This window comes from Schistocerca gregaria, chromosome X (assembly GCF_023897955.1).
Source record: "Schistocerca gregaria isolate iqSchGreg1 chromosome X, iqSchGreg1.2, whole genome shotgun sequence".
In the NCBI taxonomy this organism is placed as follows: Eukaryota; Metazoa; Arthropoda; class Insecta; order Orthoptera; family Acrididae; genus Schistocerca; species Schistocerca gregaria.
This window is the reverse complement of record NC_064931.1, coordinates 726,143,733-726,167,306: the sequence shown is the minus strand read 5'-3', so window position 1 is coordinate 726,167,306 and position 23,574 is coordinate 726,143,733. Positions and strand designations below refer to the sequence as shown.

The 23,574-nt window shown below is 36.2% G+C and overlaps 1 protein-coding gene across 3 annotated transcripts in view; it reads left to right on the top strand.

The window, feature by feature from the left end:
* The window catches only part of LOC126299597 (exocyst complex component 1), a 267,483-nt gene that overhangs the window by 200,411 nt on the left and 43,498 nt on the right, over positions 1-23,574 (top strand). For all 3 annotated transcript variants that reach the window (XM_049991619.1, XM_049991618.1, XM_049991620.1), the window contains 3 exons: positions 3,137-3,383; positions 8,973-9,235; positions 20,653-20,855. In XM_049991619.1, the coding sequence (XP_049847576.1) occupies positions 3,137-3,383; positions 8,973-9,235; positions 20,653-20,855 (713 nt within the window). The remainder of the gene's footprint in view (positions 1-3,136; positions 3,384-8,972; positions 9,236-20,652; positions 20,856-23,574) is intronic.

Here is a 23,574-nt window from a genome sequence, read left to right as displayed (position 1 = left end):
GACAAACAATAAGCTGTCTATCTGCAGCCATGGCCACCAACAAACAGTGGCCAAGAAACAGCTGGACCACCCAAATGCTGAACACACTGCCAACACAAAGTTTTTTCACTTCATGATAGCGTCATCGTGTGTGCCATCTGGATCCATCCCACCAATACCACTGTTTCTGAACTGTTCAGGTGGGAACTCTCCCTGCAGTATATCCTCCATTTGTGTAATGTTTCTGGCCTCAACCTTTGTTATTCACTGTCATTCATCCATCTATCCCCTTCCCTGTTCCCACACCCGCACTACATAGCTTTCCATTCGAGCTGCACACTCACAGTCTATTTACTGTTCTCCTTTTCAGCAACCCCCCCTCCCCCCTCCTTCCTCCCAATTGCACCTAGCTGCCTTACCTTCTCTCTTACTCACTCCTGTATGCTCCCACAAACAGCACTTTACCATCACCGATCCCTACCTCCGTATCACTCCCTCTGCCCACCCTAGCCCCCTCGTTAGCCCCACATGCCACATTTCTTGTCCCATCATGCTCTGTTGTTCGCAGTCTGCCAGAGACAGTGGGATTGTGTGTGTGAGTTGTGTTTAAGACCTTTTGGCTGAAAGCTTACTTTTTAGCAGTATTTTTCTTCTTCCTTTCAGCGACTTACATCTGCACTATATGGTATACTTTTCATAATTTTGTCATTATTCCATCCTGGATTTTCCACTGTTTGATTTTTCATAATACACCTTATCTACATAGACTTTGATTCCACTGTACTTCTTTCAAAACTTCAGAAGGTCAGTATCCAAGTTATTTCATCTCTCTTTTAATATGTTTGCATGCAGTTATCTTCAGAAATTATGTACCTGCTATCTTTTTCATACTTTGGCTTCCTTATCTTTTGACCCCTCATCATTATGATCTATGTGGCATTTTTACAATTCATTGTGGAGATTAGATGTTCCTCCACATTTGGCAGATGACACCACACACAAGCTACAAATTGATTGTTTTTTGTTCTCTGCTCTTTCAAAACCTACAACTGCCTATCTCCATTTTGAGATGTATATAAAGTTTTTAACTCTATAACCAAGGGTGATTTCTGATTTTTCAGTACAAAATTCACAGTGTGTTTTTTCGATAATTAGTATAGCTGTAAGGATAGAATTAAAGGAATGTAATAAGGTAACCAAAAACTTAATTAAGAGTTGATTTTTAATTGACTTTCAATGCAATTAATGCAGGAGATATGAAAATGGCATTCAGTGTTATAAAATCAGAATAAACATATTGATAATTTTTCTGATTGAAGCAGGGTTCCATGAACAAGCTCATGAATATGCTTACAGAATTGCTGGTGCAATTAGATATGTGTGTAAGTTGTGAGAGAGACTGGAGGATGTGTAAAACATGACTCACGATGTTTCAGACCAAAAGAAAATGATTCTGAAGAGAACCTTCGTTGTTCCAGAGCAACAGAAAAAGATTTGATGGAAAAAATAGCAGCCTACGATGTTCTGGGTTAACAGAAAAATATTCAGTGGCAAAATAGTGACTTCTGATGTGCAAACAGTGCAGAAATTATGTCTGACGGGATAACAGCGGGAACCGCAAAATTGTCCGGAAAGAGCTGAATGCTCACATTTGCGTCACTGTCAGCTTGAGAATTAATTACATATCTAATAATACAGATGTAATCATAATGTCCAATAAAGCACTTTTTGCAAATATAATCAATAAACCTGTATAAACTTTAACATATTTGTTTCTCTCTATGGCACACAAAGTGTATTAGAACACACAGTGTCAATATCCATCTGGTGTCTTTAATGTAGTTATGCCTCATCTGTTTCCTGATTGCTTTCCATGATAGCACTATAGATAACCTGATGGAGCACACTAGTCAGAAGCTTCAGTTTACTCATCAGTTAACCGTCTATGGACAGATTTGTTAACCAATGGAGACATAATATTTTAAATGCTATATTTGTGTTACTTAAGGTTCACAATAAAGAAGTTGGATAAAAATACATATTAGTCATCTTTAAAGCATATATTTTGTAGCATTAAATATCTGGTACAGTAGGAATTTGAGAGTCCAGATAAATTAAACATTGGTTTCTTTGCGGAAGTCCAGAAAACAGGTAACTGTTTTGTCAGTATAAAAATGAACTTTACGCTTCTCGCAGACAATACATGGCCTTCCCTTGAAATTTAGCCCTTCCCTTGCAGTTTTACATTTTGCTTCTGCTTAGGCACAACTGGCCAGTTTCCAGCATTGTCCTGGCAGACAACTTGGCTCTGGAAGTTACACGAGTAGGCCACCAGTGTGTGTTCTTGATTAATACTAACACATAAACAAGTCTAAATAATACGGATTAAACCCAGAGATAACCTTGCCATTTTCATTACTGTTTGGTGTACCACCCTTATTCACTGGTGCATAATTGTCCTCAGTATCAATGGACAAGCCACTCAGGCAATTACCGGGTGGTTACAATTAAAGTCCAGCCACTCACAGAGGTCCAGTGCAGGCTGTAATTGTCATATGGCAGCAAAACTTGGCAGCAAAACTTGGCAGATATTGTAACCCATTAATCCAGAACTGATTTACGGTGGCAAAAAAATTAGTTCCAATTTTGGCAATCAGATGCAAATCTGACACTGTGAATGGAAGAAAGGTGTACAGAAATGTTTCCATATGTAATGGATTAGGAATGGGACATGGAAAGAAAAGATCAAACAGATGAGAAAGGGGTATTGTAGATTTTATTGTTAATTGCTGCTTACACAATTTGATCGATATGGGCATTGGAGATGTCGATGAGGTGCTGTACAGTGTCAGATTTGCACCTTGTTGCCAAAATAGGAACTAATTTTTTTCCAGGGTAAGTCAGTTCCACATTAACATATGTATCCAGTTTTGCTGTCACTGGACCTCCGTAGGAAACACAAATTCTTGGGATAATTTCTAACATAGTAAAAAATTTAGAGATATAAACTAAAGTTCAAATTATTCAAGTATGTACTTCATAACGTTTCTTGGAGCATATATGTAGATATTGTTTAATTATCATTTTAAATTTTGATTGACTTTTTGATTCTCTGTGTTCTTAACAGGTAAACTAACAGGATTTTTTTTCTTGCCAGGGCAATGATATTGGTCAAACACTGAGTTTTCATGCAAATGAATTGTTATTGCCAAAACACAATTCAGTTCATCGAGAGCTGGAAGTATATACAGAATTAATGCACTGGTGCAAAGCCATGGACCGTAAAGCTTATTTAGCTTTAAGCAAAGTTTATACAAATTCCCTTAGTAAATTGTATGAAAGAGATATTAAACAATTTTTTGAAGAGGCAAAACAACAGATATCTGGAATGAGGGAACGAAAAGGTAATGGTGCTTTTGAGGGTACAGAATCACTCTCATATTATATTTTCTGTGTGGTTCACTTGATTCAGATGAGTAATTTATTTTCAGATGACTTGTTAAGTTTTTCATTATAATTAGTATGGAACAGTTTTTCTTGTGTACTCTTTGGTCATTATGAAAATAATGACATTAAATTTGAATTGAAAGAGATTAAATTTTCAAGGTCATTCTAAATAATTCCTTAGACAATGAATAAATTTCTTTGTGAACTCCAAGAATAATAGCAATATTTGTCATTGTCACAGATAAGAGGAAATAAAATTTCCGTTATATCTTTAATATGATTTGCATGTCATGCACAAAAAATATTCTATTCAGTTGCTACTTTTCCATGAGTAGCAGAAAGTTCAGTGAAAGTCTGAGTGATTGGGATGAGTATTATTGTCTTAATCCATCAATTAATTGTGAACATTTCACTTTTGCACCAATGTCATAAGTGCTATAATATGGCAGCTGTTATCAATGATGGCAGCTTATAATTAAAATTTATCATGAGGTGAAAATTTTGTGTTCAAATATTGCAAATTAATATAAATATTAACAGCAGCAGAATAGCTAATTCTGGCGCTGAAAAAACATTTTTCAAAGGAGCTGGTGGATGGTTTTTTGTAGGTACAAGAAAGACAAATTACAGCTTAGAGATTAACATATATTGAGGTGACTGTTTCTTTTCGTAACAATTTGAGACAACATTTTTGAGTAAACAGTCAAATGTAGTTCTATCATGCCAATAAAGGGATTGCAAGTTGCTAGTAATTTAAAAGTAATCATTTTTTAAAATTTTCAGGCCGATAATGTTTTAGTTCTACGTTCATGATGAAATCAGGACTAGAGTTTCAGGAGAGTAGTGCATGAAAACTACATGACATACAGAAAACAGATGCATATCATTGGGCATATTATCTCTCCAAGTTTCTAATTCACATTACAGGTGCTCAATATGGGCACCATTTATGATACAGAAAATATCAGTGTATCCATGCAATTAACTGAAGTCACGGACATGAAATCAGCAACAGCCTGGTTTTTAAATCTGTTCACTGGGTTGCCTATCTGCAGCCAGAAACTGATTTGATGTGAAAATACAGAGCAGATGATTTGTTTATATGTTCTGACATGCCTGTTTTGTAGTGCAATTATGTGCATATTACTGATCAGAACTTGTAGAGGTGCAGTATACACTGATATGTGTAGTTTTCTCGTAGTCATCTTCTTATACTGTAGAGGCATTTATGAGTGACCCTGTGTTTCAGTGGGCAAATGAAAAGGAGTATGCAAGCCCTCTTTGTAGTGTTTTCGGTGCCTCAGTTTCCCTAGTCTCCATGTTCAAATGGAATATCACTCATTGAGCAGCTTGCATGTACTTGGTTGTCAATTTGTTTAATAGTCCTATAATAACCACTGTTGATGTTTTGTGGACTCCCATACAAACTGTGTCAGGATTCATGTATCCAAGCTCTCTTTTTTTCACTCCATGCCAGAACATGTAGAGGCTCTGATTGCTGGAAATGTGTGCTTCAGATGAAACTTAATTCTCTAATTTTATCCATTTCAATGCAGATAGTTTGTTGGGTCCACAACAGAAAACTATTGAAATGTAGATATGTATTTCTTCACAACAGCTATGCTATTCATTCTTTTCTTAGAGCACTACAGGCTTCAACTTATATAATTTCATTTTCAGGTGGACTCCTTGGACATACTCTTCTTGCTTTTAATAGTTTCCACAATGAAATATTATCTCAAAATATGGTAGAAAACCCAAAGAGATTCCGGTCATATGTAAAGTACACCAGTGTCAAAAAAAGTAAATACTGTCACTGCGTGATAGTGATAGAAATGTTACTGATAATGGTGCAACTAAAGGGGAGTTACTAAATACAGTTTTCCATAACTCTTTCATGAAAAAAGACAAAGTAAATATTCCAGAATTTGAAACCAGAACAGCTGTTAGCCTGAGTGACATAAAAGTAGATATCTTAGGTGAGGTGTTGCGAAACAACTAAAATCACTTAAAGGCAAGTCTTCCGGTCCAGATGGTGTACCAGTCAGGTTCCTTTCAGAGTATGCAGACACAATAGCACCTTTCTTAGCAATCATATACGACTGTTCACTTGACGAAAGGTCTATTCCTAAAGACAGGAAACTAGCACAGGACACACCAGTATTCAAGAAAAGAAATAGGAGTAACCCATTGAATTACAGACCCGTATCACTGACCTCAATTTGCAGTGGGATTTTGGAGCATATACTGTACTCGAACATTATGAATCACCTTGAAGAAAATGACTTATTGATACATAACCAACACGGATTCAGAAAATATCGTTCACTAATATGATACGCGTGTTGGGGTGGCAGTCACTGAAACAAAGGCGGTTTTCCTTGTGGTAAGATTTATTTATGAAACTTCAATGACCAACTTCCAAATGCGAAAATATTTTGTTGGCATCCACCTATGTAGGGAGAAATGATCATCATAATAAAATAAGAGACATCAGAGCTTGAATGGAAAGATTTAGGTGGAATGGTAGAGAAGTGGTATGAAAATGGTTCGATGAGCCCTCTGCCAGGCACTTAAGTGTGAATTGCAGAGTAACCATGTAGATGTAGACTACAGTAAACATAAGACGGTGTGCGCTTGAAAATCAAATTGTTTACTTCAAAACTGATAGTTCTGTAAGAAAATAAGGTGTCATTAATAATAATAATAATAAAAAAAAAAAAAAAATCCTTCGTATTCCTAAATTCTCAAAGCCTGACATTTACAGTTCTGTAAACCTGGTTTGTGAATTATTATATATCTAACCAGCAGTATTAAGGTCATTTGAGTCACATATAACCTTCCAGGTGTTTCAATTTTTACATGTGGCAGTGTATTTGTGTTGCACCATTGCACAGAAGCCATTGTAACTGTAAAGGTCTATTTTACCCTCTTCTTGTCATCTGTTTGAAGTGGAGTGCTTTTAGACTGAAGGCAGTGCTGCCAAAGCAGAATTACTAAACGCAGCCTTCCGAAATGCCTTCACAAAAGAAGACAAAGTAAATATTCTAGAATTTGTATCAAGAACAGCTGCCACATGAGTAACGTAGAAGTAAATATCCTTGTAGTAATGAAGTAACTTAAATCACTTAATAAAAGCCAGTCTTCTATTCCATACTGAGCACCAATTAGGTTCGTTTCAGAATATTTCAGAATAGGCGGATGCAATAGCTCCATATTTAACAATCGTATACAACCGTTCGCTCGACGAAAGATCCGTACCCAAAGACTGGAAAGTTGCACAGGTCACACCAGTATTCAAGAAAGGTAATAGGAGCAATCCACTAAATTACACCCCCATATTGTTAACGTCGATATGCAGCATGATTTTAGAACATATATTGTGTTCGAACATTATGAATTAATCTTGCAGAAAACGGTCTATTGACACACAGTAAACATGGGTTTAGAAAACATCGTTCCTGTGAAACACAACTAGCTCTTTATTCACATGAAGTGTTGAATGCTATTGACAAGGGATTTCAAACTGATTCCATATTTCTGGATTTTGAGAAGGCTTTTGACGCTGTACCACGCAAGTCGATTGTGGTGAAATTGCGTGCTTATGGAATGTTGTCTCAGTTGTGTGAGTGGATTTGTGATTTTCTGTCAGAAAGGTCACAGTTTGAGGTAATTGATGGAAAGTTATCGAGTAAAACAGAAGTGATTTCTCTTGTTTTCCCCAAGGTAGTGTTATAGGCCCTTTGCTGTTTCTTATCGATATAAACGATTTGGGTAACAATCTGAGCAGCCCTCTTAGGTTGTTTGCAGATGACGCTGTTGTTTATCAATGAATAAAGTCATTAGAAGATCAAAACCTATTGCGAAATGATTTAGAATTATCTGTATGGTGCAAAAATTGGAAATTGATCCTAAATAATGAATAGTGTGAAGTTATCCACATGAGTGCTAAACGGAATCCATTAAACTTCGGTTACACAATAAATCGGTCAAATCCAAACGTCATAAATTCAACTAAATACCTAGGAATTACAATTATGAACACCTTAAATTGGAAGGTATGCATAGAAAATGTTGTGGGGAAGGCTAACCAAAGACTGTGTTGTATTGGCAGAATACTTAGAAAATGTAACAGATCTACCAAGGAGAATGCCTACACTATGCTTGTCCATCCTCTTTAGGTGTGAGAATCCTTATCAAATAGGATTGACGGAATACATTGAAAAAGTTCAAAGAAGGGCAGCACATTTTGTATTTTTGCAAAATACGGGCGAGAGTGTCACTGAAATGATACAGGATTTGGTCTGGACGTTACTAAAAGGAAAGGCATTTTTCGTTGTGGCAAAATCTTCTCACAAAATTCCAATCACCAGTTTACTCTTCTGAATGCGAAAATATTTTGTTGACACCAACCTCCATAGGGAGAAATGATCACTATGATAAAAAAAAGGGAAATCAGGGCTCGTACGAAAAGATATAGGTGATCGGTCTTTCCGCATGCTATACGATATTGGAACAATAGAGAATTGTGTAGGTTGTTCAATGAACCCTCTGCCAGGCACTGAAATGTCATTTGCAGAGTATGCACGTAGATGTAGATGTAGGGGGCTAGCTGAGTAGACTACGAATTGCTTCTGGTAGTTATCTTCTTTCATACACCCTATAGATGCTTCAGCCTCTTATGCGTTAAACAAAACCAGTGAGACAGGCAGGTCAGGTTGCAATGATTTTTCGGCTTCTCACTATTGCACACTAAAGACTGTTTCCTCCAGAGAACCCATTCACCTGCTCATCTAAATTATTGTATACAAAAATATCAGAAATGGCTGAGATGTAGTTCTCTGGAGATGTGTATAACTGTTATCCTTAAATTTTACTAGTTTGTGAGGATTTGTCCGAAAGCTAATGAAGATTTCAGTCTTGGTTATGGGCTTGTTGATGACTCAGTGCAATTACTATTTGATGACTTGTACCTTTACTCTTCAATTATTTAAAGCTTGTAAATATGATCCTTCAAATAACCTAGAACTTACACACACCTACATTGTAGTATGTAGGAAACGTTCCCACACTGTTGAAAATGTATGGAACAGAAAGGAGTGTAATGAATACTCATTTGAAGCTACTGTTCACATACTTCTGTGGTGACTTTTGGAGTACGGGTGTGGAAATAAGGGATTTGTTCCAATCTCCAACACCACTCTTATTTGGCAATAATTGGTTATTTGAAAGTAATTTTTCTCATGCCATTCCACATGCAATAATTGGTTGTTTGAAAGTAATTTTTCTAATGCCATTCCACATGTAAGTATGCTTAACAGTATGAAATGTGACAGTGAAGCATATAAGGCCTTGAAATGGCTGTTCTACCAGGATGAATGAAACTAAATTCATCCTCTGCAAGGCATCACTGTGATATTTAGAAGGAGAGTCACTGTCATCCATCAGTGGATGGAAAAATTTGCCCAAGGATCAAATACAAGTATACCTCCTATTACTTCAGTAATAAATAAATGCAGTATTTATGTTAGATATTTTTGTTTCAGGTAAGGGCAGTGGATCGAATCAAGACATCACAGGGAAGTTGAAACAGCAAGCTCAAAGTTTTGGGCCAGGGAAAACATCAGCCCCAGTTGGTCTTCTTGGAATGGAACGTGACCAGTGGTGTATAGAGATAGATCAGGCTGAACGCCAGCGATTTGATGAAGTACTTGAGAAAGTTTTGGCACAGTTGGAACCTGTTTGTCTTGAAGAGCAAAATTTTTGCGTCAGCTTCTTTCAGTTGGATGTGTTAAGCCCATCTACTAAGGTACATGATTTTTAAATGTGAATTAAGAAGTGGAGTAGAGAGTTATTATAAAATTATTATTGTACAATTATTTGTATGTTTTTATTCAGGCTAAAATCAATGTCCAATGATTTAATGTTGAATGAAATTAAGCTTAATGAGAAGCTGAGATAGGTGGGTACTAGAAATGTTAAAGCATCACAAAATTCTCATAAAAGTACAATGAAGAATAATGTTAGTATGTCATAAGATTCTCATAAAAGCACAGTGAAAAATAATGTTTGTATATTGCATCAGAATATCAGGGGATGAAAAAACAAAGTGGATGAGCTTCTTGTTTATTTAGAAGATTTAGAAGCTGGGTACATCGATGTACTACACTCGTCTGAAAATAATATAATCACAGATATGGAAAAGGTAAATGTAGGTGGATGTAAGCTTTCAGCATATGTAAGTGGAGACACTATGGAGAGAGGAAGAGTTGCCATATATGTTAAAATTTATCATAGTGTGAAAAATTTAAAAACTAAGAAAATTTGTGTAGAGCAACATATAGAAGTGTGTGCATGTGAGCTTAAACCAAATAATGGTACTTTTAAGTTTTAGTTGTATATCGGTCCCCATAAGGAGATTTTCAGCTATTTTTGAAAAACTTTGATTCTGTGGTGTGCTGTCTATCAGACAGCAGGAAGTAGATTATTGTTTGTGGAGATTTCAGTGTAGATTTTCTGAAAGAGTCCAATAGAAAGCTTAGCCTTGGAGTATTGCTTGGTTCTTTTAATTTGATGTCAGTTATTGATTTTCCTACGTGGGTGGTACAGGGAAGCAGCACACTGATAGATAATTTTTTATAGACCAAGATAAATTTAGTAAAATACAAACTTTTTCTTTTAAGAATCATCTATCTGATCATGATGCATAGCTAGTTATGGTATATGACATAGCTCCATACAGTAATGTAAAACAGTCCTCGAAAAGTAGTGTGTTCAGTTAACAATTTTACAATTGCAAATTTTAGGGAAAGCTTGCAACAGTTAGACTGGGATGAGGTGTACAGGGAATCTGATGCTAATTTAAAATTTAACCTATTTCAAGATACCTTTGTGAGTATATTTGGCAACAGTTTCCTTAAGAAAACAGTGAAAGATAATTGTAATAAACCCTCTAAAAAGCAGTGGCTTACTAAAGGGATAAAAATATCTTTTACATAGAAAAGGGAAATGAATCTTATAGCTAGGAGGAGTAATTATCCAGAAACAGTCAAACATTATAAAAACTAGTGCACTGTATTAAGAAAAGTTATTAAAAAGTCCAGAAGTGTGTACATTATGCCTGTGATTAGCACCTCTGATAACAAAATTAAAACAATTTGGAATATTGTTAAAAGAGAAGCATTGCAACTGAGAGCATGGAAAGACTGTATGTCTATCATTTTCAATGAGAAGTTTGTTGATAGAGAGTCAGAAGTAGAAAATATTTTTAATAATCATTTGTAAGTGTTGTAGAGAAAATAGGATCCAGCTATTCATTAGAAAATGCGAGGCTGTGTATGGAAGAGGCAATACCTATGCAATTTGATACAATTGAAATTCAACCTACCTCTCCTTCTGAAATTAGTAAAATAATAAATTCACTCAAAAGTAAAAGCTCACATGGAATTGATGTCATTTCCAACAGAGTACTAAAAGCTTCCTCCCAACAGATGAGTGGGAGTCTCAGCCACATATGTATTAGCTCACTGAAACAGGGTATTTTTGCAGATAGAATGAAATATGCTATTTTAAAACCATTGCATCAAAAAGGGGATAGCTCTGATGCTAACAACTACCACCAATCTCACTTCTGACAGCTTTATTCAAAAAAGTTGAAAAATGAATTATTCAAGAATAGCTTCACATATTTGTCAAAATGAAGTACTAACAAAATGTCAGTTTGATTTTGTGAAAGGCTTTTCAACAGATATACTGTATTTGCTTTCACTGCTCAAACATTATATGCTGTGAGTAACCAAAGCTCATTCATTGGAATATTTTGTGATCCCTCAAAGGCTTTTGACTGTGTCAGTCATGGAATTCTTCTAGATAATATTAAATATTGTTGTGTGAGTGGGACAGTGCACAAATAGTTTAATTAATATTTAACTGGAAGAATACAGAAGGTTGAAATTAACAGTACAGATAGTCCACAAAAATCAGCAGAGACCTTTAACTGGGGATAAATAAATAATGGTGTTCCACAGCGTTCATGGGTCCCTTATCATTCTTAATGTACAGGGTGCACATAAAGTCCAGGAACACTTTCAATTATTTATTTCACAGGAACCAAACATTGTACAGATATCATACATACGTCATTCTGAATAGAAACCCTGAAAGTTCCACCCCCCCACCCCCCCACCCCCCACCCCCCACCCCCCACCCCTCACCCCCATGTATACCGCCACAATGTAGTTTGGTAATTTGCCAATAATCAGCAGTAGTCACAAACATGGCGAGTTCAGGTGCGGAGCGAGCTTTCTGTGTGTTGGAGTTCGACAAAAACAAGTGTGCTAAAGCCGCATAGCGGGTGTTTAGAACCAAGTGCGGTAAGAGGCCACCAACAGGGAAGGTCCTTTACCAGTGGCACAACAAGTTCATTATGATGAGTTGCTTGTGCCCATCAAAGAGAAGTGGATGTCCCAGTTTGAGTGAAGTGATTGTGGAGCACATACTAGAGACATTCATAAGGAGTCCAAAAAAATCAGTGATTCATGCATCCTGCAATCTCAAACTGGCTCCAATGGTGTATGTACAGCCTCTACCACATGATGTTGCAGAGCTCTGGGAGAGAATACAGGAAGCGACTGCCACAGTCGATGACGCCGTGCTGGGATGGTTGAGGCAAGAATTTGATTACCATATTGACATCTGCTGGGTCACTCACGGGTCTCACATCGAATGTTTGTAAAAAATACTTTCGAAGTTGCTCTTCAAAACGTAATATGTATGGCATCTGTACAATGTTTAGCTCTTGTGCAATAAATAATTGAAATTGTTCCTGGACATTATGTACACCCTGTATGTTAATGACTTGCCACTCTGTATTCATGAAGATTTAAAGCTATTCATTTTTGCTGATGATACAAGTATAGTAATCACAACCAACAACCAGCCAAGGAAATTGTAAACAATGTCTTTCAAAAAATTATTAACTGGTTCTCTACATCAAAATCTACATTTATACTCTGCAAGCCACCCAACGGCACTTTACATGCCACTGTCATTACCTCCCTTTCCTGTTCAAGTCACGTATGGGTTACGGGAAGAACATGTGCCAGAAAGGCTCCAAGTGTGCTCGAATCTCTCTCTAATTTTACATTCATGATCTCCTGTAGGGGGGAAGCAATATATTCGATACCTCATCCAGAAACACACCCTCTCGAAACTTGGACAGCAAGCTACACCACGATGCAGAACACCTCTCTTGCAGAGTCTGCCACTTGAATTTGCTAAACATCTCCATAACGCTATCACGCTTGCCAAATAACCCTGTGACGAAACGCACCGCTCTTCTTTGGATCTTCTCTATCTCCTCTGTCAACTTGGTTGAACGAGTGTTTTGTAAGCCACCTCCTTTGTTGATGGACTACATTTTCTAAGGACTCTCCCAATGAATCTCAACCTGGCACCCGCCTTACAAACAATTAATTTTATATGATCATTCCACTTCAAATCGTTTTTATGCGTACTCCCAGATATTTTACAGAAGTAACTGCTGCCAGTGTTTGTTTTGCTATCATATAATAATACAATAAAGGATCCTTCTTTCTATGTATTCGCAATACATTACATTTGTCTATGTTAAGGGTCAGTTGCCACTCTCTGCGCCACATGCCTATCCGCTGCAGATCTTCCTGCATTTTGCTGCAATTTTCTAATGCTGCAACTTCTCTGTATACTACAGCATCATCCGTGAAAAGCCGCATGGAACTTCCGACACTATCTGCTAGGTCATTTATATATATTTTGAAAAGCAATGGTCCCATGACACTTCCCTGTGGCACGCCAGAGGTTACTTTAACGACTGTAGACGTCTCTCCATTGAGAACAACATGCTGTGTTCTGTTTGCTAAAAACTCTTCGATCCAGCCACATAGCTGATCTGATATTCCGTAGGCTCTTACTTTGTTTATCTGGTGACAGTGTGGAACTGTATCGAATGCCTTCCAGAAGTCAAGGAAAATGGCATCTACCTGGGAGCTTGTATCTAATATTTTCTGGGTCTCATGAACAAATAAAGCGAGTTGGGTCTCACATGATCGATGTTTCCGGAATCCATGTTGATTCCTACAGAGTAGATTCTGGGTTTCCAGAAATGACGTGATACGTGAGCAAAAAACATGTTCTAAGATTCTACAACAGATTGACGTCAGAGATATAGGCCTATAGTTTTGTGCATCTACTCGACAACCCTTCTTGAAAACTGGAACTACCTGCACTCTTTTCCAATCATTTGAAACCTTCCGTTCCTCTAGTGACTTGTGGTACACGGCTGTTAGAAGGGGGGCAAGTTCTTTCGCGTACTCTGTGTAGAATCGAATTGGTCTCCCATTAGGTCCAGTGGACGTCCCTCTGTTGCATGATTTCAGTTGCTTTTCTATTCCTTGGACACTTATTTCGATGTCAGCCATTTTTTTGTTCATGCAAGGATTTAGAGAAGGAACTGCAGTGCGGTCTTCTTCTGTGAAACAGCTTTGGAAAAAGGTGTGTAGTATTTCATCTTTATGCATCTCATCCTCTGTTTCAATGCCATCATCATCCCGGACTGTCTGGATGTGCTGTTTCGAGTCAATTACTGATTTAACGTAAGACCATAACTTCCTAGGATTTTCTGTCATGTCTGTACATAGAATTTTACTTTCAAATTCACTGAGTGCTTCACGCGTAGCTCTCCTTATGCTAACTTTGACATTTTTAGCTTCTGTTTGTGTGAGAGGTTTTGGTTGTATTTAAATTTGCAGTGAAGCTGTCTTTACTTTCGCAGGAGTTTCCTATCGTGATTGTTGAACCACGGTGGGTTTTTCCCGTCCCTCACAGTTTTATTCGGCACGTACCTGTCTGAAACGCATTTTACAATTGCCTTGAACATTTTCCATAAACACTCAACATTGTCAGTGTCGGAACAGAAATTTTTGTTTTGATCTGTTAGGTAGTCTGAAATCTGCCTCCTATTACTCTTGCTAAACAGGTAAACCTTCCTCCCTTTTTTTTTATATTCCTATTTACTACCATATTCAGGGATGCTGCAACGGGGTTAAGATCACCGATTCCTTGTTCTGCACTTACAAAGTCGAAAAGATCGGGACTGTTTGCTTCCAGTAGGTCCAAGATGTTATCTCCATGAATCGAATGGATTCTCACTAAATTTTTAGAAAATACAGTATATACAATTCTGTACAGTAAATGGCATAACACCACTGATAAATATAGACTTTGAACAGAAGTCTGTTACTAAGGCTGAATATTCAAAATTTCTGGGTGTGTGCATTGATGAGAAATTGAATTGGAAGACACACATTGATGATCTGCTGAAACGGTTAGGTTGAGCTATTTATGTTATAAGGTTATAGCAAATTTTGGTAAATTAGCCTGTTACACCTATTTTCCTTCACTGCTTTCATATGGCATCATGTTTTGGGGTAACTCATCACTAACAGAAAAAGTATTCATGGCACAAAAGCGTGTAATCAGAATAATAGTTGGAGCCCACTAAAGATCACTTTGCAGACATTTATTTTAGGAACTCGGGATATTCACAATCCCTTCACAATAAATACATTCACTTATGAAATTTGTTATTAATAACCCATCCCAATTCAAAAATAATACGAAAGTGCATAACTACAACACTAGAAGAAAGGATGATCTTCACTATTCTGGGTTAAATCTGACTTTGGCACAGGAACTGGTGAATTATGCTGCCACAAAAATCTTTGGTCATTTGACAAATAGCATTAAAAGTCTGACAGATAGCCAATCAACATTTAAAAACAAATTAAAAGAATTTCTGGATCACAACTCCTCCTACTCTATAGATGAATGCTTAGTAACTATATTTTCTACTTTATATATAAACAAGATGCATATTTTGAAGTTTGGTCTGAAATGCAAAGAAATTAAAACCTTAAAAATCTGTTGTGTAATATTTTCAATACTAGTGTATATGTTTTGTTTTTAACTCACTGGGTAAGCTGTTGAATAATCCAACTGTTGTATATGAAACACTTTCCTTATACAGTACTGTTATACACTGAGACATGTGGATATTGCTGATGTTTCTTGTGTTGTGGCTATGGATATGTTTATTTTGTGTAAATATCCAATGCTGTTTAAAAGATACTAATTTCCAAACAGAATACACTCATATATGTAACAGCTGCTAATGTGGTGTACACTCACGCTTTGAGATATTCAGACGTGTTTTGCTCACTATTTAAAGAGTGCATGTTGTTGTACTTCCAGTCTCTTATAATCATTTCCTCAAGATAGGGCCAAGGCAACTGAAGTTTCATGTTGTATGATCTGCTCTTCATAAGCATATACAAGTACTACTAATAACTGTAGTTGTTAATAAAAATAAAATATACATGCTGTAGTTGATTCATTGGGATGGCAGAAAACAAATTCACTCTTGTTAGATTCATTTCATTTCATTTAGTTGATCCATTTGATTCATTACATATTTAAGTAGTATGGAATATAGGACAAGCTAAATTTGAGAAAAGAATAAGTGGGTAGGAGAGAGAGAGAGAGAGAGAGAGAGAGAGAGAGAGAATTCAGTTTACAAATTGCAAGTAATACAAACAACACAATTTGGAAATTACATGTTCAATTTACAAGGCTGCTTTTACTAATTTAAAAATGCTTTTACTGAGTAAAGCACAGTTCCATCAGAAATGACTTAAGGTTATATTTAAGTGTATTTTAATGTTGCTGCAGTTAACTCACTGGGTAAGTTGTTGAATAATTCAATTGTTATGTGTGAAACACTTTCCTGGTACAATACTGTTACACACTGAGACATATGGATATTGCTGATGTTTCTTGTGCTGTGACACTGGATATGCTTATTTTGTTGTAAATATCCAGTGTGGTTTAAAAGATACTCATTTCCAAACAGAATACACTCATTTGTTTGAAGTGTGGTCTACGTGTTTACGGTTTCTTTAGGTTGCAGATAGCTCTGACTGCTCTTTTCTGCATCCTACAGATTTTTATGCTGGTGTATGAATGTCCCCAGAAGATTAGTCCATACTGGAGTAATGAACAGAAGTATGCATAATATGCCTGAATGACTATAGGCCTGCTTGCACTTTGGCTTAACACACAAAGAGCACAAACATACCTTTGAAAGCTTTTTTCCAAGTTCTTTCACATGACAGTTCCATTTTAAATTTTCTTCTACCCATGTCCCTGGAACTTTTGTTTCAGTAACTGATTTCAGTAAGGTGTTGTCGAGACATGGTATTGTATCAAATTTTTGTACAATTGGAGAAGAGTGGAAATTCATAAAGACAGTTTTTTCTTTATTTATTGTTATTGTATTTTTTTAAAACCAGCTAGTAACAATGAACATTGAAGTCTCTATTGCTACTTTCATAGAAATTTTGTTAACAGCTGTTATTAAAATGCTGGTATCATCAACAAATAAGATTTGTTTTTTCACTTTAATAAATTAATTTAAATCATCAATGACAAGGAGGAACAATATCGGTCCTAGGACAGAGCCATGTGGTGCTCCATATTTTATTGGTGATTTGTCGGTTAGATGTGTTGTTGTTGTAATGATATTTTCTTTAATAATGCCTTAAAATCACCAGTTGCAACTTGTTTTCTATGTAAGATCTTATCCACTATTTGGGGGTCCCTCTGGCACCTTTTTGAACTACTTTGTGAATAAGAAAGTTATGGTCAATTATGTCAAATGCTTTTGGGATATCTAGGGAAATAGCATGTTCTTTATCATCCAGTGCTTTACAAAGAGTTTCTAAATATTCATACGTAGCTGTTAATGTAGATCTGGATTTGCTGAATCCATGCTGATTTGGTGAAAGTAACGAATTTTTTGCAATGTAACTTTGAAGCCTGGTGTGGAAAACTTTCAAACATTTTGGAGAAAACACTAAGTTTCGGTCTGTACGATAGGTATTTACATTTCCATTGTCCTCTTTTTTGAATAGAGGAGTTACTCCAGCTGTTTTTAAGCTATTGGGGAATGTTCCGGTTGATAAGGGTGTGTTTACTACATACATTAGTGATTCTATTACATAATCAGATGACTTTTGAAATACATAATCTGGCACTTCATCCAGCCCACACGAATATTTGTTTGTGAATAACCTTATTATTTACTTCAACTTTGTCTCTGTGACTTCTTGAAGGAACATAGACTTAAGACTAGCATTTAAATAATTTGGTAGGCACATAGTTCTGTCTTCATACTGATTTTTGTGTAAATGATTTGCTATATTAGTAAAATACATATTAAACTTATCAGCTACCTCTTTTGAATCTGATAATCTGTTATTTTCAATGTGCAGAGAGATATTCTTTGATGATGACTGTTCTGTGCATTGCTGCTCTAATAACCTTTCAGACAGCTTTAATTTTATTTTTTGCACTTGAAATGTAGTTATCATTATTTCATCATTTGGCTACAACTTTGTTGAATATTTGGTTACATTTTTTCACATAATTTCTAATTTATGGAATAGTGTTGTTGTGTTTGATGAAAGAGTGGAGAATTTTTTCTTTCTACTGGAAGTTATAGTACCTTTTGTTATACAACATTTATTTTTAACCATGTTAATCCTCATCTTTTTGCTTAGAAATGCTGTATGAAGATAATGCAGATAAACATTGTGGAAACTGTCGAATATACTATTTACTTCGGTTTTATTGAAGACATCCTCCCACATTTCTTTTGACAGCATAAAAGTAAACACGATGATGTTGTCATCACTGAACTCTCCCTGTTCTATTATTTTAGTTTTTTGTCCTCATTTACTGTTGGTGTTTTGTTCAGTAGACAGGAGCTGTATTTTATGGTCACTGTAACCCACATTTAAAAACAATGGAGTCATAGGTGAGGTCACAGTCTTATAAAAATTTGCTCAACAGCAGTTTAACCTTTTTCAGTAATTCTAGTTGGAGAGTTGACGATACAGAACCAAAACTACTGACTACATTTCACAAATCCTGTCTATGACTTGAATCTTTTAAAAAGTCTACATGTAAATCTCCACAGGTAACAACTTTCTTTCTATCACATTTTTTGTTTATTATTAAGCAACCTTTCAAAAATTTTAATTAATATCTTCCAGGCCCCAGATCTATAGTGTGTTTCATTGAAGCTATTAACATTTGTTACATCAACAATACATACTTCAATGTCTTTGTATCTTGCGAAGTTTCGATACTTTTCTGCTGGTGTAAATTTTTAATAATCTTTTACGAAAATAGCTGTTCCATCACATTGACTATTGCTCCTACAATAATAACTGACAGGTTTGTATCCAGGAATCACAGTTGACATAATATGGTCTTTGTATAACTGATGAAGCACTTCCTCCAAAAAAATCTTCTGACATTTAGTTTGTTCACCAAAGTCACCATACAATTTGGTAGAATATGATACAGTATTTTTTCTCTCTTCTCATTTGGCATGTAACAATTGCATGTATTTGTTTCAACTACTTTTTGTGTTATTAATTTTTTCCAAGGCCATTCAAATGTAAGGGACTGATGACCTCAGATGTTAACTCCCATAGTGCTTGGAGCCATTCAGATGTAGAATGCGGGTGGTATTGCTATTCTACTGCAAATATGCCTGTTATTCTGTACGCATTTGTAAATGCATGCATTATAAAACATATAGTAGGTTTTAAAGTGTAAAATTAACACTTATTTTAAGGGTATATAAGAGGGTAATATATATTAAGGTTTATTTCAGTGCAGAGGAAACTGATACTAGTAAACCTGAGTTGTGTTTCAGTGTACTATGCTTGATGCTTTTACTTTCATGATTTAGAGTTTCTCAGAAGGTGGATGTAAACCTTTTTTCAGTATGCTCAGGTAACTAAACTCAGGACACGGAATCTTCCAAAACATTTATGATGATTAAAAAGCCCTTATTGCAGACAAAGATTTGGGAGGGGGAGTGGAAGATAGGAAGAATGCCATGGGACATCCACACAAATGTACCGTGCTGCCAATAAAACAATTCAAAGTCAGTTACAACTATGGAGCTTCAGTTAAGCGAAGTACTCTGCTGTAGCCACTATCCTGTTGGTGGCAATCCCACAACATTTGTGTAGGTCTCAGTGGATTTTATAAGAAATCAGATGAGCCAATGATTAGTTCAAGCTGTGAGTTGGTCCATAACACAAATACTCAGTTGTTAACATTTTTTAGTTTGTAGGTTGTAGGTGTGGGGGTCGGTCTAACACCATTTGCTATGTTCACTGAAATAAAAAGTATTGTTAGGACACACAAATTGGAATGGCATTTTATTTCTTCAGCCTCTGTTAAAACAATAATGAATGAATAACTTTCAGTTTGTTCTCTTTTTTCTTGTCTTTTGTTTCATTTAGGGACTTCGCAAAGGAAACATTCTGAAGCACATACTTAATGACTGTCTTTGTTATTATTAGCCATAATCAATGTACTGATGTCTGCTCTGTGTTTATGTGATACTGAAAGTTCTGGATGGAATACTAATAATAGAAGGAATAAAGGAAACGATTCACCACAGAATTTGGTTATTAAGTGCTTAACATGTGCGTAAACAAGATTTAAAATCAAATCTACGAAGTATTCTAGTCTGTTCTTATGCCACAGTTGTTACCATAAGGAAGGATAGGAAAACAGCAATCAGTCATAATTCCATTGTTTTTTATTATTATTATTCTATATCCAGATTTAATCTATAAATAGCCATCTTAGGTGGATCTGAGTGAGCTATAATCAGATAAACTCCCAGCAGTACATGTCTCCATATGACTTTATTGGTGTATATGCAGAAGGAAACTCAATGCCTTGTCATGTTGCATTGGTCATACCCCTCTGGAAGACAAAGGTGCAAGACCTGTCTTATGCACTCACCCAGCATATCCTTTTCTAGCCTCGTCACAGACGTATCCCACCCTTCAGATGTAGGACTGCCTGTGAACGTACTCATTTCATATACGAACTCTGTTGTATCTTTTGCACAGCCTCTCATGGGGGCATGACCACCTTTCTCTCTCTCTCTCTCTCTCTCTCTCTCTCTCTCTCTCTCTCTCTCTCTCTCTGTGTGTGTGTGTGTGTGTGTGTGTGTGTGTGTGTGTGTGTGTGTGTGTGTGTGTTTGTTTTTCAGACTGAAGGAAAATTTACCTTGAAGTTTTCTTTTTTTCTCTCCAGAACACCCAGACAACTTTGGATGGTCTTGGACTGGATACTAAAAATGACATGGATAGTTCTCCTCAGGTCCCTGGTGCTTTGCCCCTGAAAAAGATGGAAAAACAGATAAATGAAGAAGTTCGACGTATGATGGGAGACCTGTTTAACTGTCTGGAACCAGAACTTATGAACTTCATCTCGTATTATGAAAAAATTGACAGCTTGTGAGTATAGAACTCTATTACCTAGAAATTTTGTTGTTTTCATATATTGATGTGCAATGATAAACGTGACTCTCTCTCTCTCTCTCTCTCTCTCTCTCTCTCTCTCTCTGTGTGTGTGTGTGTGTGTGTGTGTGTGTGTGTGTGTGTGTGTGTGTGTGTGTGTGTGTGTATTTTTTGATCCAGCTGATTGTTAAATGGACATCAAAGTAAACACCGGTTCAAAAAATGGGTGATATACATTGATGTATTGAAAACACTCAGTGTATAGTACCATTGCGTCAAATTAATCAATCTGTTATTTGCACTTTGATGTATCAATGTATTTTTATCTGATGCATCAACTGTGCAAACATATGTTCTTATTTGTTTTATTACCTTAAATCATTTCATCACCTGAGAGGGCACAACACATCTCACAGACATTCATTCCTTTCATGAAGTGGAACTTAATCCTCACTTCAGCTGATTAATTCATAGCCGAAGAGAATGTGATGACTGTTGTTAGTGACAGTGCAGCCAGTGTGCTTAAAGCAGCAGAATTAGTGTTTAGACAAATCTGACACATTCCATGTTTTGCATGTAACTTGAATTTGATTGCTGAGGGTGTAATGGCATGCACTTAGTGCCAAACATCATTTCTAAAATAAAAGGAATATTAAATTGAGTTAAACAGAGTTGCACTGCAAGTGATGAATTTCACAAAGTTTCCACTGCTGAAACAAAACTAATACAGAGTGCCCACTCACTGGAACAATATTTGGTATATGTTGCAAAGATTTACAGAGTTATAAACAATGCTATTTTTGGTCACACCAGTGCCACTTTAATGCTCAGTGGATCAGAAATACCTGATTGTCATATGAGATCCATGTACTACAACCTTTCGATGTGGATACAACAGAAATTTCTAGTAACAAATATTGCACATCAATGCATGCTTTCGAAAATTACTTCAGCTGCCATTGAAGAAAATGAGCCAAAGGAGGTTCTTAATGACATAACCAGAAGAAATGAGTTCCATAGAATTTGTAACCGTTCTTGCCGTTGCAAGCATTCTAGACCCCCCCCCCCCCCCCCTCCCTTCCCATTTCAAAAGAATGCACTTCAACAGTGCAATAGCTGTGTGAACGCTGTAGCAAAAATTAGAGATTTCATGAAGATTGATTTGCATCAAAATGAAGATATTGAATCCGACTCTGAAAAGTCTGATAAAAATTAAGAGATCTTTCCATTATGGATGGAATATCATAGAATAATTCTTCAAAATAGGAGGAATAATTCTGAAGATAGTATTCATTATGAACTTTCAAATCCATTGGCAATTAGGAAATAAAATCATGTTTAAAAATTTGACAGATTGTTTTCACAAATGGTGCAAATTTTAGATCGATGACAAAATTGATGTAAAGGTGAAATCAAGTAAAATATTGTTCTGATTAGCATAGAAAAAATATAGTGGGAGTTTTGAAAAACTGTATTTTTGGTATAACTGTCTTTTTAATTTCTAATAAAAGCTTTTGGGCATTATGAAGGTATTTGTTTTCTTTTAGTTTGTAGCATGTCTAATTGATGTTCAGATGTCGTAAAATTGATGTATTGAAAAAAAATTATGTAATGTTTTTTTAAATATCCATTTGTAGTTCAAATTAGTTCTGTTGACAATTAATTAATTTTTCATATTTTGAAGGTGGGAGACCTTGCAATTTTTATGGGATTCATAAGATTTCTTAGAATTTTAATATGAATCTTGAACAAATTTGAGCACACATTTTTATGTATTTTATGCATTTATCTTCAAGTAATATTGGCAGCTCTGGTTCAAGACAGTTGGTTCTTTGTATATTCAGTGTTAATAATCCTTGAGGGGCAGTCAGTGAGATTTTTAAATGTCTACTAAGTTACTTTCAGATGGTATGTACAGTGTGTTGTGTTACAGGTTCAAAGAATTGGGTGCAGTCATGTCGCAAGTAATGACGTGACATTTGCCATTGACTGTATTAATTATTACAATTTCCACAATTGCAGTTTTGAATTTTCAGTCATTTTCAAGTGGCTGAACTGCAGTCAGTAATCACCAAAGTTAGATTTCCACAAGCAAAAAGCATGTGTGTTTCACAGTACAGAAAGCTGGCTGAAGCCAGAGATAAATTCTGCCGAAATTTTTACAAAAGCACAGACGGTGTTTAGAAAGGATAGGTTGCATGCAACCCGTGGTGGCGTGTTTGTCGCTGTTAGTAGTAGTTTATCCTGTAGTGAAGTAGAAGTGGTTAGTTCCTGTGAATTACTTTGGGTGGAGGTTACACTCAACAACCAAGCAAGGTTAATAGTCGGCTCCTTTTATCAACCTCCCGACTCAGTGGCAGAACAACTGAGAGAAAAATTGGGAGGCATTTCACATAAATTTTCTCAGCACGTTATAGTCTTAGGTGGAGATTTCAATTTACCAGATATAGACTGGGACACTCAGTTGTTTACGACAGGTGGTAGGGACAGAGCATAGAGTGACATTATACTGAGAGCACTATCCGAAAATTACCCCGAGCAATTAAACAGAGAACCGACTCGTGGAGATAACATCTTGGACCTACTGATAACAAACAGACCAGAACTTTTCGGCCCGGTAAGTGCAGAATAGGGAATCAGTGATCATAATGCCGTTGCAGCATCCCAGAATATGGAAGTTAATAGGAATATAAAAAAAAAAGGGGAGAAAAGTTTA